At 53.0% G+C, this 17,521-nt stretch overlaps 1 protein-coding gene across 1 annotated transcript in view; it reads left to right on the top strand.

Annotated features, from left to right (window-relative positions):
* LOC142262362 (very-long-chain 3-oxoacyl-CoA reductase-B-like) overlaps positions 1-17,521 on the top strand; it is a 42,171-nt gene that overhangs the window by 7,671 nt on the left and 16,979 nt on the right. The window contains exons 4-7 of the mRNA XM_075332155.1: positions 9,005-9,115; positions 9,501-9,565; positions 11,728-11,772; positions 13,357-13,391. Coding sequence (XP_075188270.1) covers positions 9,005-9,115; positions 9,501-9,565; positions 11,728-11,772; positions 13,357-13,391 — 256 coding nt within the window. The remainder of the gene's footprint in view (positions 1-9,004; positions 9,116-9,500; positions 9,566-11,727; positions 11,773-13,356; positions 13,392-17,521) is intronic.

Below are 17,521 nucleotides of genomic sequence, written 5' to 3'. Positions count from 1 at the left end.
TGCAGGCCCTGGTGGGCACAGGGACACGGGGGCAGCGCTGTGCCTTCCGGCACTGTGGTACTCACTCAGCCTGAGACGGTGACACAGTTCTCGGTAAAACACACGGCTGGAAAGACGGTTCCCACGGACGGCTGCACTTGCTCTCCCAGTAGGTAACGGTGATGTCCCTCTGTCCTGCACCTAATGTTCCTGTATTGGTAGCGATGGGTTCCCACCGGTAACCCGCTCCCCGGCTTGGATATGGGCCGGAGGAGCCCTACTTTGCCCGCAGACGCTGGCCCCAAGGAACTGGTGCCCTGGCGGTGGCGGTGTTCCTCCTTAATGGTTGGACTGTTGCCTTCAATCGGGACTTGGTTGTTTGGAGACAGACGTCCCCTTCACTGACGGATTTGGCAAATTATGGCGACTCCTAGCCTTGCCGGGGTCCGAGAGGCCCCTGCCCTGGTGCTGACTGTCCTTCGTATACTGCTCCAGACCGCCGGGCCACTACCCGTCCGCGATCCTTCCAGCAACCTCCGAGAAGTCCCCCCTCCAGACAATCACCGCTGTTGCCGACCTTGCTGACACTGTCCTGCACTTAGCGGGACCAACTTCAGGCCTTTCTACTCTCACTTTGACTCTTTTCTTCTTTGCTCCACTACTACTTCACTTTCACTTCCCTTACTCAACTCTTACTGTTTACTCCTCTCACCTCCCTGACTAGACTGCCTGGTTCTTCCCGCCTCCAGGGCTGTGTACTCCTCGGTGGGCGGAGCCAACCGCCTGGCCCACCCCCTGGTGTGAACATCAGCCCCTGGAGGAAGGCAACAAGGATTTCAGTAGCTTTGGTGTTCCTAACTGGGATGTAGGGTGTGGTGGTGTGATGAGCTGTGACCCCTGGCTTGCCCAGGGCGTCACATTCCCCCTTAGCAAAATGCAGACCGTCCGCGGGCTGCCCGTCCAACACCGGTTTTATTTTCTGTAAATGCATAAAAGTAAACGGTAACATATATATAAATTATGGCATCATCCCACAGCGGGAGGTTCATTTCTTAAACGTTGCTAAACGGTTTTACGGGTACAGTTTCCGCTCTCTCCCACCCAAGCAACCTGGCCCTGATGCTGCCCCTAAAGCCCAGGCAGCACCCCTTGACCCAAGTCCAGCACAAGTTACCCGAGCGGGATCTGTCCTTCCCCTCCAGAGGGTAGCCACCGGTTCCTGTGGTGGATGGGCCCCAGCCTGCTCTGCTGAGGGCCCTCCCTCCAACCTGCCTCTCCGCAGGCGGCAATGCGGAAAACGGTACGGTAAAACAACCTATTTACAAGCCACTTAACGTTTGTGGTTGCCCTGCAAGTTCACGGGCTTGTCCATGGATAGTTCCCATGCTAACTTTTTAAACGGTCCCCACGGGGACAACGGTGCCGGCTACGGCCGGTTCAATCACTGTTAATCAGGTGAAGTACACGGTAATCATTTTCCATTTTCATTTTTCAAACTTTTTAAACTTATACTCACATAACTCAGTGGTGGTCCCAACGGGGACTGCTGCAGCGGGCATCCGCTGCCCTACTCCGGGCCTTCAGCTTCATCCGAGGGAGGGGGTGCAGGACTCACTCTGCTCTCTTGGCTGCCCCTCAGTTTGGCATCCAGGGCGAACCACCCCCTCTCTCCACAGTGCCGGGTATACTGGACAATGTCATCCGGCATTAGGTTGCGGCCGGGATGCTCCTCGGGCAGGTGGGCATTTACATCCCGCCGGGCTACAAACACTTTGGCCTCCAGGCCCGGTTCATAAATAAACCCATAGCCCCGGCGGACATCGAACCGCCTCACCTGCCCCTCGTACAGCGGGCCCCGGACACGGAACGTGGCCTGGCGGAGATTTTCCTTCTCCCTTATAGCTTGGGCCACCAGCTCGGCCTTCTTCCTCTCCCGTTCACTGATCTCCAGGCCCAGCGGTACCGGCTCCCTATCCCAATACGGGGCTGCTGCGAGCTTCGGAGCACGGATCAGGCCCCGCGGGACATCCTGGATGTTGCCCACTGTCAGGGCTCTGGGCGGCAGGTCCCGCGGTGTCTTGGCCTTGGGCGCCGCCTTACAGCGACAACCCGGCGCCACCTCAGCCGAGGTGTGGGGGATGGGCACAGGGGCTTTCCGCGGTTGGGCCTTCGGCTCGGAACGGGTCACCAGCTCCGGCTCGGGGAACTTCTCAGGGACTGCCTCTGGTGCAGACTTCGGGGCCTTCCATGGCAGCACCTCCGACTTGCCACGGGCTCTGGCTACAGGTCGGTCCGCGAGGGCGGACGGGCTGGGTATCGCTACCGGTTGCGGTGGTAGCGGGCCTAGTGGCGGGGTCACGGCCTCCGGGACGGGTGGCGAAGGAGGCAGCGGAGGGAGAGGGCTTGGACCGGGTCCCTCAGCCGCAGCAACCGGTCCCTCGGGGACATAGGGGCGTGGGTCACTCACCCTCCCTTTCTCCGCCTCCTCCTCGCGTCTCCGCACGGTGGCTATAACGTCCGCCATGTCGGTCTCCCACTCCTCCATGAGGAGCTGCATCTTGACCTGCAGCCTTAGGTAGAGCTGCGCGGTACGGATTTCCACCCATGCCGCGGTTCCCGGCGCAGGGGCTACGGTGCTTCGGGATGGCATCCACATTCTGCTAGCAACTCCTTCCAGGAACAGGGTGACTGCAGAGTCCTGGCGTCCCTGCTTTTATAGCTGCGCTCACATGCAGCCAGCCGCCATCGCGTCCCCCTTAGCTTCTTTCCGGCCCCTCCTTTATTGGGGCGGAGTTTTGGCCTTCGCGCCTCTGCTACTCGAGAAGACGCTCGAGCGGGAACTTTTCGCGCCAAAGATGGTGACTTCTGGAAATTTTCAGCCGGATACCTCCGGCGGTCACAAGGCGCACCTCTACCCAACGGCAGAGCGGTAAGATCCTGTTCGTGACGCCAAGTTGTCGCGGGCGGGGAGGAGGGTGTCAGCACTGCGCTCACCCCTCTGCTCGGGTCCGGCTGCTGCTGCTCAGTGGTGGCTCGAGCGGTGGGCCGGATCCCGGGGGTTCTCGAGCGGCGCTCCTCGCCCGTGAGTGAAAGGGGGGTTGGGTTTTGGGATAAAGTATATTGTCCGTGACGCCACCCACGGTTGTGGTGATTTGTTAGCACCACCGCTGCTCGATATGGGGATCCCGGGAGTGGTGATGTGGAGCAGCCAGTTGTTGTGTTGCCCCTCCGTGGGTAGGGGTTGGTGATCCCGGGGCCCAGGGAGAAGGTGGGAGATGCAGGCCCTGGTGGGCGCAGGGACGCGGGGGCAGCGCTGTGCCTTCCGGCACTGTGGTACTCACTCAGCCTGAGACGGTGACACAGTTCTCGGTAAAACACACGGCTGGAAAGACGGTTCCCACGGACGGCTGCACTTGCTCTCCCAGTAGGTAACGGTGATGTCCCTCTGTCCTGCACCTAATTAATGTTCCTGTATTGGTAGCGATGGGTTCCCACCGGTAACCCGCTCCCCGGCTTGGATATGGGCCGGAGGAGCCCTACTTTGCCCGCAGACGCTGGCCCCAAGGAACTGGTGCCCTGGCGGTGGCGGTGTTCCTCCTAATGGTTGGACTGTTGCCTTCAATCGGGACTTGGTTGTTGGGGGAATCTACGTCCCCTTCACTGACGGATTTGGCAAATTATGGCGACTCCTAGCCTTGCCGGGGTCCGAGAGGCCCCTGCCCTGGTGCTGACTGTCCTTCGTATACTGCTCTAGACCGCCGGGCCACTACCCGTCCGCGGTCCTTCCAGCAACCTCCGAGCAGTCCCCCTCCAGACAATCACCGCTGTTGCCGACCTTGCTGACTCTGTCCTGCACTTAGCGGGACCAACTTCAGGCCTTTCTACTCTCACTTTTACTCTTTTCTTCTTTGCTCCACTACTACTTCACTTTCACTTCCCTTACTCAACTCTTACTGTTTACTCCTCTCACCTCCCTGACTAGACTGCCTGGTTCTTCCCGCCTCCAGGGCTGTGTACTCCTCGGTGGGCAGAGCCAACCGCCTGGCCCACCCCCTGGTGTGAACATCAGCCCCTGGAGGAAGGCAACAAGGATTTCAGTAGCTTTGGTGTTCCTAACTGGGATGTAGGGTGTGGTGGTGTGATGACCTGTGACCCCTGGCTTGCCCAGGGCGTCACATTCCCCCTTAGCAAAATGCAGACCGTCCGCGGGTTGCCCGTCCAACACCGGTTTTATTTTCTGTAAATGCATAAAAGTAAACGGTAACATATATATAAATTATGGCATCATCCCACAGCGGGAGGTTCATTTCTTAAACGTTACTAAACGGTTTTACGGGTACAGTTTCCGCTCTCTCCCACCCAAGCAACCTGGCCCTGATGCTGCCCCTAAAGCCCAGGCAGCACCCCTTGACCCAAGTCCAGCACAAGTTACCCGAGCGGGATCTGTCCTTCCCCTCCAGAGGGTAGCCACCCTGTTCCTGTGGTGGATGGGCCCCAGCCTGCTCTGCTGAGGGCCCTCCCTCCAACCTGCCTCTCCGCAGGCGGCATTGCGGAAAACGGTACGGTAAAACAACCTATTTACAAGCCACTTAACGTTTGTGGTTGCCCTGCAAGTTCACGGGCTTGTCCATGGATAGTTCCCATGCTAACTTCTTAAACGGTCCCCACGGGGACAACGGTGCCGGCTACGGCCGGTTCAATCACTGTTAATCAGGTGAAGTACACGGTAATCATTTTCCATTTTCATTTTTCAAACTTTTTAAACTTATACTCACATAACTCAGTGGTGGTCCCAACGGGGACTGCTGCAGCGGGCATCCGCTGCCCTACTCCGGGCCTTCAGCTTCATCCGAGGGAGGGGGTGCAGGACTCACTCTGCTCTCTTGGCTGCCCCTCAGTTTGGCATCCAGGGCGAACCACCCCCTCTCTCCACAGTGCCGGGTATACTGGACAATGTCATCCGGCATTAGGTTGCGGCCGGGATGCTCCTCGGGCAGGTGGGCATTTACATCCCGCCGGGCTACAAACACTTTGGCCTCCAGGCCCGGTTCATAAATAAACCCATAGCCCCGGCGGACATCGAACCGCCTCACCTGCCCCTCGTACAGTGGGCCCCGGACACGGAACGTGGCCTGGCGGAGATTTTCCTTCTCCCTTATAGCTTGGGCCACCAGCTCGGCCTTCTTCCTCTCCCGTTCACTGATCTCCAGGCCCAGCGGTACCGGCTCCCTATCCCAATACGGGGCTGCTGCGAGCTCCGGAGCACGGATCAGGCCCCGCGGGACATCCTGGATGTTGCCCACTGTCAGGGCTCTGGGCGGCAGGTCCCGCGGTGTCTTGGCCTTGGGCGCCGCCTTACAGCGACAACCCGGCGCCACCTCAGCCGAGGTGTGGGGGATGGGCACAGGGGCTTTCCGCGGTTGGGCCTTCGGCTCGGAACGGGTCACCAGCTCCGGCTCGGGGAACTTCTCAGGGACTGCCTCTGGTGCAGACTTCGGGGCCTTCCATGGCAGCACCTCCGACTTGCCACGGGCTCTGGCTACAGGTCGGTCCGCGAGGGCGGACGGGCTGGGTATCGCTACCGGTTGCGGTGGTAGCGGGCCTAGTGGCGGGGTCACGGCCTCCGGGACGGGTGGCGAAGGAGGCAGCGGAGGGAGAGGGCTTGGACCGGGTCCCTCAGCCGCAGCAACCGGTCCCTCGGGGACATAGGGGCGTGGGTCACTCACCCTCCCTTTCTCCGCCTCCTCCTCGCGTCTCCGCACGGTGGCTATAACGTCCGCCATGTCGGTCTCCCACTCCTCCATGAGGAGCTGCATCTTGACCTGCAGCCTTAGGTAGAGCTGCGCAGTACGGATTTCCACCCACGCCGCGGTTCCCGGCGCGGGGGCTACGGTGCTTCGGGACGGCATCCACATTCTGCTAGCAACTCCTTCCAGGAACAGGGTGACTGCAGAGTCCTGGCGTCCCTGCTTTTATAGCTGCGCTCACATGCAGCTAGCCGCCATCGCGTCCCCCTTAGCTTCTTTCCGGCCCCTCCTTTATTGGGGCGGAGTTTTGGCCTTCGCGCCTCTGCTACTCGAGAAGACGCTCGAGCGGGAACTTTTCGCGCCAAAGATGGTGACTTCTGGAAATTTTCAGCCGGATACCTCCGGCGGTCACAAGGCGCACCTCTACCCAACGGCAGAGCGGTAAGATCCTGTTCGTGACGCCAAGTTGTCGTGGGCGGGGAGGAGGGTGTCAGCACTGCGCTCACCCCTCTGCTCGGGTCCGGCTGCTGCTGCTCAGTGGTGGCTCGAGCGGTGGGCCGGATCCCGGGGGTTCTCGAGCGGCGCTCCTCGCCCGTGAGTGAAAGGGGGGTTGGGTTTTGGGATAAAGTATATTGTCCGTGACGCCTCCCACGGTTGTGGTGATTTGTTAGCACCACCGCTGCTCGATATGGGGATCCCGGGAGTGGTGATGTGGAGCAGCCAGTTGTTGTGTTGCCCCTCCGTGGGTAGGGGTTGGTGATCCCGGGGCCCAGGGAGAAGGTGGGAGATGCAGGCCCTGGTGGGCGCAGGGACGCGGGGGCAGCGCTGTGCCTTCCGGCACTGTGGTACTCACTCAGCCTGAGACGGTGACACAGTTCTCGGTAAAACACACGGCTGGAAAGACGGTTCCCACGGACGGCTGCACTTGCTCTCCCAGTAGGTAATGGTGATGTCCCTCTGTCCTGCACCTAATTAATGTTCCTGTATTGGTAGCGATGGGTTCCCACCGGTAACCCGCTCCCCGGCTTGGATATGGGCCGGAGGAGCCCTACTTTGCCCGCAGACGCTGGCCCCGAGGAACTGGTGCCATGGCGGTGGCGGTGTTCCTCCTTAATGGTTGGACTGTTGCCTTCAATCGGGACTTGGTTGTTGGGGGAATCTACGTCCCCTTCACTGACGGATTTGGCAAATTATGGCGACTCCTAGCCTTGCCGGGGTCCGAGAGGCCCCTGCCCTGGTGCTGACTGTCCTTCGTATACTGCTCCAGACCGCCGGGCCACTACCCGTCCGCGGTCCTTCCAGCAACCTCCGAGCAGTCCCCCTCCAGACAATCACCGCTGTTGCCGACCTTGCTGACTCTGTCCTGCACTTAGCGGGACCAACTTCAGGCCTTTCTACTCTCACTTTTACTCTTTTCTTCTTTGCTCCACTACTACTTCACTTTCACTTCCCTTACTCAACTCTTACTGTTTACTCCTCTCACCTCCCTGACTAGACTGCCTGGTTCTTCCCGCCTCCAGGGCTGTGTACTCCTCGGTGGGCGGAGCCAACCGCCTGGCCCACCCCCTGGTGTGAACATCAGCCCCTGGAGGAAGGCAACAAGGATTTCAGTAGCTTTGGTGTTCCTAACTGGGATGTAGGGTGTGGTGGTGTGATGACCTGTGACCCCTGGCTTGCCCAGGGCGTCACACGTCCACCTCTCCACTCCTCAAGGCCCACAGTAAATGGAGAGAACTGTGGATGTGTCCACCTCTCCAGTCCTCCAGGCCCACAGTAAATGGAGAGAACTGTGGATGCGTCCACCTCTCCACTCCTCAAGGCCCACAGTAAATGGAGAGAACTGTGGATGCGTCCACCTCTCTACTCCTCCAGGCGCATGGTGAATGGACAGAACTGTGGATGCATCTGTACCGCCCCTGCAGCAGTCGGACTTCTCAGATCCGGTGATGCCGTGGCTCGAGGGTCTCCGGAATCTGGGGGCTCGGGGTCACCTGAAAATGAAAGGGGGGCTATTTACAGGGGATTAATGTTTGTGACGCCACCCGTGGTTCGCGGTAAGGGGAGTACCACCGATGCCAATGGGAGTACCCAGGGGGAAATGGAGTGGGTCAGCCAGATGACGCTCCCTCCATGGGTAGGGGAGGCCCCGAGACTCTGGATGGTGGAGGTGTTGGGGAGCGTGGTGCAGGCCAGGCAGGGAGATTCAGGGTGTGCAGTGTACTCACTCAGGCCGTGTGGATGTTGGTGCGACCATTAAGCAGACTCTGACACAGAAGTAAACCAAGTCTCTGGGTGCCGCTACCGCTTCAGGGGAGCTTGTCCGGGAATCCGTCCCCATGGGTATTGCTGATGGTTCTGGACCTGCCTCCATGCACTAAATTTAGACTGTTCTGAGTGACCCCTCGCCCTGAAGCTTTCAGGGTCCCACTCCCTACGGTTAGTTAGAGGAGCTGTAATATCGATGGCTGACACTTCAGATCTCAGTGGGCCGCATAAGCTGGAAAGCCCTATCCCCCTCGCTGTGTTGATGTCTTCGATCTCTGAGCTCTTGAGGAAAGTTCATAAAGAGACTGTCCTCCACAGGTTAATTATCAGGTTGCGTGAAGATACTCCCTGATCTAGGGTCCAGTACCGCGCCGTGCTCGGTATCGGTTCGGTTACTAGATTTTCCGGTGCCGACCGTTTTCCAAAACTAAGTCTGGCACCTCTCTCTAATACCCTGAGACCGGGTCTCTGACTCCTCCGGTCCCAGACCACCGTCTACGACCAAGCCAACGTCTCCCAGGGAGCTCCAACTCCCTCCAGCTCCTCTCTCTCTGAGGGCTACCACTGTACTAACTGTGTCCCTCCCACCAGTCTGCCTGACCCCTAGGCGGGTGGCCCTTTTCCAGCCAGACCACCCATTGGTGTGCCTGACAAGGTGTGGTGTGAGGTGTGGTTAGCATTTGAGTGCTGATGGAGCAATACCAAAGGTTAGGATCCCAGAACCATGGGGGGGTTGAGCTCTGCACCAAAAGAGAAAGGAGTACAGTACCCTGTGACACCCTGAATAGTTCAGGGGCGTCACACATCCACCTCTCTACTCCTTGAGGTGCACGGAGAATGGAAACAACTGTGGACGCGTCCACCTCTCCAATGCTCAGGACCCATGGTGGGACCCTTTTGTCCAGATCCAGATAGATGTGGGACCCGCAGGTATTCTGTGGTGGAAATGCTATAAATGTCTGAGATATGACGAGACATTTGACCTAATTCTCCTACATATTTCATCTCCTTAGAAAAAGAGAGCAGACGAAAAACCAAGATCATCCAGGTGGACTTCACGGGAGGATCGGAGATTTATCCAAAGGTGGAGAAAGCTCTGAAGGACCTGGATATTGGTGTTCTAGGTAGGGCCAAGACGTGAAACCTTACAAAATATGGGGGCAAAAATCCCATGTTATTACCAATGAGACCATAGACGTCTGGTACTCCCAACTCCTGATGCTTCTGTCAAAACGTTCTCGCACCACCGCGGAGTCAGGACATGTCTCCATTGTGTGGCAGAATAATGGGTGATGGGACAAATACAGAATAACAATAATTGACGCAGAAGAGCTGAGCACCAGGGTATATAATACAGCACAACAGTATATAGGCCCATGGGGGCTGGTATCACACCTCATGTGTCCAGGCTGCATTACCTGACACAACCCATGGACGGGGGGGCGCTGTGGCTAGAAGGAAGACGCCTTGTTCTTGCACAACCTCTATAAGTGTTTTCTCTTCCTACAGTGAATAATGTCGGGATGATTTTTTCTGACGGCAACAGATTTCTTGACACCTCAGATATCAGCAAGGTGAGCGCCAAGCCACAAGATTACAGCTCCTGTGTATTACATGGAAATGCATTACTATTATTCTACCAGATGTGGACACGAAAATACAGCACAAGCCGGCCGGGTAAATCATCACCTACATATAAACAAGAACGTGCCCATTCACAGAGAGCAAGCACAAAGCTAAAAGTGATATCATACTCCAGAGCTGCACTCACTATTCTGCTGCTGCAGTCACTGTGTACATACAGTTAGGTCCAGAAATCTTTGGCCAGTGACACAATTTTGGCGAGTTGGGCTCTGCATGCCACCACATTGGATTTGAAATGAAATCTCTACAACAGAATTCAAGTGCAGATTGTAACGTTTAATTTGAAGGTTTGAACAAAAATATCTGATAGAAATTGTAGGAATTGTCACATTTCTTTACAAACACTCCACATTTTAGGAGGTCAAAAGTAATTGGACAAATAAACCAAACCCAAACAAAATATTTTTATTTTCAATATTTTGTTGCGAATCCTTTGGAGGCAATCACTGCCTTAAGTCTGGAACCCATGGACATCACCAAACGCTGGGTTTCCTCCTTCTTAATGCTTTGCCAGGCCTTTACAGCCGCAGCCTTCAGGTCTTGCTTGTTTGTGGGTCTTTCCGTCTTAAGTCTGGATTTGAGCAAGTGAAATGCATGCTCAATTGGGTTAAGATCTGGTGATTGACTTGGCCATTGCAGAATGTTCCACTTTTTTGCACTCATGAACTCCTGGGTAGCTTTGGCTGTATGCTTGCGGTCATTGTCCATCTGTACTTTGAAGCGCCGTCCGATCAACTTTGCGGCATTTGGCTGAATCTGGGCTGAAAGTATATCCCGGTACACTTCAGAATTCATCCGGCTACTCTTGTCTGCTGTTATGTCATCAATAAACACAAGTGACCCAGTGCCATTGAAAGCCATGCATGCCCATGCCATCACGTTGCCTCCACCATGTTTTACAGAGGATGTGGTGTGCCTTGGATCATGTGCCGTTCCCTTTCTTCTCCAAACTTTTTTCTTCCCATCATTCTGGTACAGGTTGATCTTTGTCTCATCTGTCCATAGAATACTTTTCCAGAACTGAGCTGGCTTCATGAGGTGTTTTTCAGCAAATGTAACTCTGGCCTGTCTATTTTTGGAATTGATGAATGGTTTGCATCTAGATGTGAACCCTTTGTATTTACTTTCATGGAGTCTTCTCTTTACAGTTGACTTAGAGACAGATACACCTACTTCACTGAGAGTGTTCTGGACTTCAGTTGATGTTGTGAACGGGTTCTTCTTCACCAAAGAAAGTATGCGGCGATCATCCACCACTGTTGTCATCCGTGGACGCCCAGGCCTTTTTGAGTTCCCAAGCTCACCAGTCAATTCCTTTTTTCTCAGAATGTACCCGACTGTTGATTTTGCTACTCCAAGCATGTCTGCTATCTCTCTGATGGATTTTTTCTTTTTTTTCAGCCTCAGGATGTTCTGCTTCACCTCAATTGAGAGTTCCTTAGACCGCATGTTGTCTGGTCACAGCAACAGCTTCCAAATGCAAAACCACACACCTGTAATCAACCCCAGACCTTTTAACTACTTTATTGATTACAGGTTAACGAGGGAGACGCCTTCAGAGTTAATTGCAGCCCTTAGAGTCCCTTGTCCAATTACTTTTGGTCCCTTGAAAAAGAGGAGGCTATGCATTACAGAGCTATGATTCCTAAACCCTTTCTCCGATTTGGATGTGAAAACTCTCATATTGCAGCTGGGAGTGTGCACTTTCAGCCCATATTATATATAGAATTGTATTTCTGAACATGTTTTTGTAAACAGCTAAAATAACAAAACTTGTGTCACTGTCCAAATATTTCTGGCCCTGACTGTACATTACTGATCCTGAGTTACCTCCTGTATTATACTCCAGAGCTGCACTCACTATTCTGCACTCACACTGGTCAGGTATTTGCAGCCTTGGAGGCTGATGTACATAATTTCTATGTGGAGCAGATTGGCACAGCTCTTTACACTCCCCAGTGGCTGTTCTCAGTACTGCATCTCAGCTCCTCTTGAAATAAAAGCTGTCTGACACTGGTCCTGGACGACCCCTTTTAATAAAAGTTGTAGATGACAAAAAGTAATTATTTATTCCATTTGCTTAAATTTCTAGAGAATAGACAACATCCTGAACTGCAATATATTATCCACAGTGCAAGTAAGTAACATCATAACAGAGATATAACACAGCCAGGAGTCTCCTCCCCCTGCAGGGTGACAGATAGGAGGAGCTGTGAGTCTCCTCTCCCTGCAGGGTGATACAGATAGGAGGAGCTATGAGTCCCCTCCCCCTGCAGGGTGATACAGATAGGAGGAACTATGAGTCTCCTCCCCCTGCAGGGTGACAGATAGGAGGAGCTGTGAGTCTCCTCCCCCTGCAGGGTGATACAGATAGGAGGAGCTATGAGTCCCCTCCCCCTGCAGGGTGATACAGATAGGAGGAGCTGTGAGTCTCCTCCCCCTGCAGGGTGATACAGATAGGAGGAGCTGTAAGTCTCCTCCCCCTGCAGGGTGATACAGATAGGAGGAGCTGTGAGTCTCCTCCCCCTGGAGGGTGATACAGATAGGAAGAGCTATGAGTCCCCTCCCCCTGCAGGGTGATACAGATAGGAGGAACTATGAGTCTCCTCCCCCTGCAGGGTGACAGATAGGAGGAGCTGTGAGTCTCCTCCCCCTGCAGGGTGATACAGATAGGAAGAGCTATGAGTCCCCTCCCCCTGCAGGGTGATACAGATAGGAGGAACTATGAGTCTCCTCCCCCTGCAGGGTGACAGGAGGAGCTGTGAGTCTCCTCCCCCTGCAGGGTGATACAGATAGGAGGAGCTATGAGTCCCCTCCCCCTGCAGGGTGATACAGATAGGAGGAGCTGTGAGTCTCCTCCCCCTGCAGGGTGATACAGATAGGAGGAGCTGTAAGTCTCCTCCCCCTGCAGGGTGATACAGTTAGGAGGAGCTGTGAGTCTCCTCCCCCTGGAGGGTGATACAGATAGGAAGAGCTATGAGTCCCCTCCCCCTGCAGGGTGATACAGATAGGAGGAGCTGTGAGTCTCCTCCCCCTGCAGGGTGATACAGATAGGAGGAGCTGTGAGTCTCCTCCCCCTGGAGGGTGATACAGATAGGAGGACCTATGAGTCTCCTCCCCCTGCAGGGTGATACAGATAGGAGGAGCTATGAGTCCCCTCCCCCTGCAGGGTGATACAGATAGGAGGAGCTGTGAGTCTCCTCCCCCTGCAGGGTGATACAGATAGGAGGAGCTATAAGTCTCCTCCCCCTGCAGGGTGATACAGATAGGAGGAGCTATGAGTCTCCTCCCCCTGCAGGGTGATACAGAGAGGAGGAGCTATGAGTCTCCTCCCCCTGCAGGGTGATACAGATAGGGAGGAGCTATGAGTCTCCTCCCCCTGCAGGGTGATACAGATAGGAGTGAGTCTCCGCCCCCTGCAGGCTGATACAGATAGGAGGAGCTATTAGTCCTCTCCCCCTGCAGGGTGATACAGATAGGAGGAGCTGTGAGTCTCCTCCCCCTGCAGGGTGATACAGATAGGAAGAGCTATAAGTCTCCTCCCCCTGCAGGGTGATACAGATAGGAGGAGCTATGAGTCTCCCCCCCTGCAGGGTGATACATAGAGGAGGAGCTATGAGTCTCCTCCCCCTGCAGGGTGATACAGATAGGGAGGAGCTATCAGGGTGATAAATATCCTTCAGTTTTGCTCTTATATTTGATGACACTTTGTGTTTTTTAGATGACCAGGATTGTGCTGCCTAGAATGTTGCTGAAGTAAGTGTGGGCTCTGGGGTCTGGGGGTCCGGGTGGTTGCAGGGAGTTGGGGTTATACTTTGTTTTTCTGTTATTTCCAGGTTTTTGTGCAGAAAATGTCACTGCTGTATAAATGACAAGTTTTATAACTTTACAATATACTATAAAACCCCCCGACTCCTCCACTATCCTGTGTAATTTATGGAGGAGGGACTCTGCACCTCACAAAGCCTCACAATGCAAGAACTGCCAAAAATTAGAAGAGGGACCCCGATACACGCTGTATTAGACATAGAGGAGGACCTCAAACATTCTGATAAAATGGTTAGCTGGTGGGATTGCTACATTCATAAAGCCAAGTGCAAGGGTTGCCAACAATTAGAAGCAGGAACTGCAGTACCCCCTGGAAGACACGTAGAGGAGGGCCTCAGAAAACATTTACATTTAGGAGAGCAACTATTGTGGGCAACAGCAACGATTCCCGAATTCAAAAGGTGCAACATGAACCTTCAGGCATCTGACTCCGATTTTGCTCCAGCAAAGGTGGGCGGCAGTTCCTCCTGTCCTGGGTCAGGGCTTCAAAAAAGGGTTATACGGATCATGGTTTCTTCTTTCTTTTGTCCTCCTCCACTCCTCCACTATATTTATATATATATATATATTATATTTATATTTTTTCTGAGCACCTATTCATTTACAGTTAGGTCCAGAAATATTTGGACAGTGACACAAGTTTTGTTATTTTAGCTGTTTACAAAAACATGTTCAGAAATACAATTATATATATAATATAGGCTGAAAGTGCACACTCCCAGCTGCAATATGAGAGTTTTCACATCCAAATCGGAGAAAGGGTTTAGGAATCATAGCTCTGTAATGCATAGCCTCCTCTTTTTCAAGGGACCAAAAGTAATTGGACAAGGGACTCTAAGGGCTGCAATTAACTCTGAAGGCGTCTCCCTCGTTAACCTGTAATCAATGAAGTAGTTAAAAGGTCTGGGGTTGATTACAGGTGTGTGGTTTTGCATTTGGAAGCTGTTGCTGTGACCAGACAACATGCGGTCTAAGGAACTCTCAATTGAGGTGAAGCAGAACATCCTGAGGCTGAAAAAGAAGAAAAAATCCATCAGAGAGATAGCAGACATGCTTGGAGTACCAAAATCAACAGTCGGGTACATTGTGAGAAAAAAGGAATTGACTAGTGAGCTTGGGAACTCAAAAAGGCCTGGGCGTCCACGGATGACAACAGTGGTGGATGATCGCCGCATACTTTCTTTGGTGAAGAAGAACCCGTTCACAACATCAACTGAAGTCCAGAACACTCTCAGTGAAGTAGGTGTATCTGTCTCTAAGTCAACAGTAAAGAGAAGACTCCATGAAAGTAAATACAAAGGGTTCACATCTAGATGCAAACCATTCATCAATTCCAAAAATAGACAGGCCAGAGTTAAATTTGCTGAAAAACACCTCATGAAGCCAGCTCAGTTCTGGAAAAGTATTCTATGGACAGATGAGACCAAGATCAACCTGTACCAGAATGATGGGAAGAAAAGAGTTTGGAGAAGAAAAGGAACGGCACATGATCCAAGGCACACCACATCCTCTGTAAAACATGGTGGAGGCAACGTGATGGCATGGGCGTGCATGGCTTTCAATGGCACTGGGTCACTTGTGTTTATTGATGACATAACAGCAGACAAGAGTAGCCGGATGAATTCTGAAGTGTACCGGGATATACTTTCAGCCCAGATTCAGCCAAATGCCGCAAAGTTGATCGGACGGCGCTTCATAGTACAGATGGACAATGACCCCAAGCATACAGCCAAAGCTACCCAGGAGTTCATGAGTGCCAAAAAGTGGAACATTCTGCAATGGCCAAGTCAATCACCAGATCTTAACCCAATTGAGCATGCATTTCACTTGCTCAAATCCAGACTTAAGACGGAAAGACCCACAAACAAGCAAGACCTGAAGGCTGCGGCTGTAAAGGCCTGGCAAAGCATTAAGAAGGAGGAAACCCAGCGTTTGGTGATGTCCATGGGTTCCAGACTTAAGGCAGTGATTGCCTCCAAAGGATTCGCAACAAAATATTGAAAATAAAAATATTTTGTTTGGGTTTGGTTTATTTGTCCAATTACTTTTGACCTCCTAAAATGTGGAGTGTTTGTAAAGAAATGTGTACAATTCCTACAATTTCTATCAGATATTTTTATTCAAACCTTCAAATTAAACGTTACAATCTGCACTTGAATTCTGTTGTAGAGGTTTCATTTCAAATCCAATGTGGTGGCATGCAGAGCCCAACTCGCGAAAATTGTGTCACTGTCCAAATATTTCTGGACCTAACTGTATATAGCAGTACTCGTAATGGCCATCTCTGGTGTTAAATGCCGTCTTCCATTCGTTTCCCTCTTGGATGTGGATGAGATTGTAAGCTCCCGCGGGCCCAGCTTTGTAAACACTTCTTGCCCCCCGAAACCTATCGAAAGGCTTAGATATGAGCGTTAAGGGGTACTTGTTCTTGACAGTTATGGCGTTAAGACCTCTATAGTCTATGCATGGTCTCAAATCTCCCTCTTTTTTTTTTTAACAAAGAAAAAACCCGCGCCAGCAGGTGAAACAGACTTTCTTACAAAGCCCCTTGCCAAGTTCTCTTTAATATAACCCAACATGGCCTCAGTCTCAGGTACCGACAGGGGATTAATGCAACCCCTAGGTGGTTCGGCTCCTGGAAGGAGATCTATGGGACAATCATAGGGACAGTGAGGTGGTAGAGTCCCAGCTGAACGCTTGGAGAACATGTCTGCAAAGGAGCAATAGTGCCAAGGTAGTGCTGGCAAATCTACCGCTTCCGCAGATGAGACTGTCCCTAATACAGCCGCAGGGTGATGTCCCTCACAAGAGGTACCCCATTTGCATATTTCCCCAGTTGACCGGTAGATTACTGGAGAATGTTGATGAAACCCCAACAGTACCTCATCTATGCCCTCAGAAATCACGAGAAATGAAATAACCCCCTGGTGAGTAGGAGATACGGACAGTGTGGGAGGTATCGACTGTTGGGTGATGAGCTCAGGAAGTAAAGAGCCTTTGACTACCCGGATATTTATGGGTTTAGGAAGAATCACAAGAGGGATGGCTTGTTCACGTGCATAAGTTGAGGGCATAAAGTTGCCATCCGCTCCTGAGTCCATACAAGCTTTTGTAGACAGAGTAGTTGATCCAAATGCTAGGGAGACGTTAAATCAATTTGGAGGAGGACACAGTAGTGTCCAATGACCTTCCTCCTATGGTCATTAGATGAAGGCATTTCCCGGACGCTTTGGGCACTTGTTGGCATAGTGGCCACTCTCCTTACACGCAAAGCATATGGGAGATGACCGAGTTGGGGGAGATGTAGGGCCAGCCATGGAAATGTCCGTAGGGTCGGATGCTGGCACAGCTGGTGCAGCGACAGGCAAGGGAGTGGAAAAGATTAGTGCCAACCTCACTCTTGGTTTAGTTCGCGCGAGCTTGAGCTTTCGTTTGGTATGGCGAATATCAATCCGAGTGTCAAGTGTTATCAGAACCTCCAGAGTTGTAGGAATCTCCCTTGTAGCCAGAGCATCCTTTACATGGCTGGCCGAGTCCCTTCCAGAAGACAGGAACCAACACTTTATCTGGCCACTCCAGTTCAGTGGCTAGTGTCCTAAACTGGATGGCATAGAAACTGACCGCCATAGACCCCTGATCAAGTGCCAACAGTTGGAGCGCAGTGTTGTGGGTAACCTGGGGCCCTAGGATAACCTGTTGTAAAGCACCCAGGAAGATGGTGGAATTATGTACCACGGGATCAATGTGCTCCAATAATGGTGTAGCCCATTCAAGAGCCCTCTCGGAAAAAAGAGAGATCACAAAACCCACCTTTGACCTCTCAATTGTGAAGCCAGCAGCTCGAGGTGGATTGCACACTGGTTCACAAGACCCCTACAGATCTTGAAATCTCCAGAGAATTTATTAGGGAGAGAGAGACGTGGAGGAGGTGGGTTGGGTGACGCGGTCGGAGAAACTAGAACAACCGCCTGACTGGTGGCATGAGCTGCAACAGGAGCACAATCTACAGCCGGGGTAGTCTGTGCCAGCGTCTTTAACCTGGACTCCAGCTGCTGGTT

Source organism: Anomaloglossus baeobatrachus, unplaced genomic scaffold, assembly GCF_048569485.1.
Source record: "Anomaloglossus baeobatrachus isolate aAnoBae1 unplaced genomic scaffold, aAnoBae1.hap1 Scaffold_244, whole genome shotgun sequence".
In the NCBI taxonomy this organism is placed as follows: domain Eukaryota; kingdom Metazoa; phylum Chordata; class Amphibia; order Anura; family Aromobatidae; genus Anomaloglossus; species Anomaloglossus baeobatrachus.
Note: the sequence above shows the minus strand (reverse complement) of the source record. Positions and strands in the feature narration are given on the sequence as shown.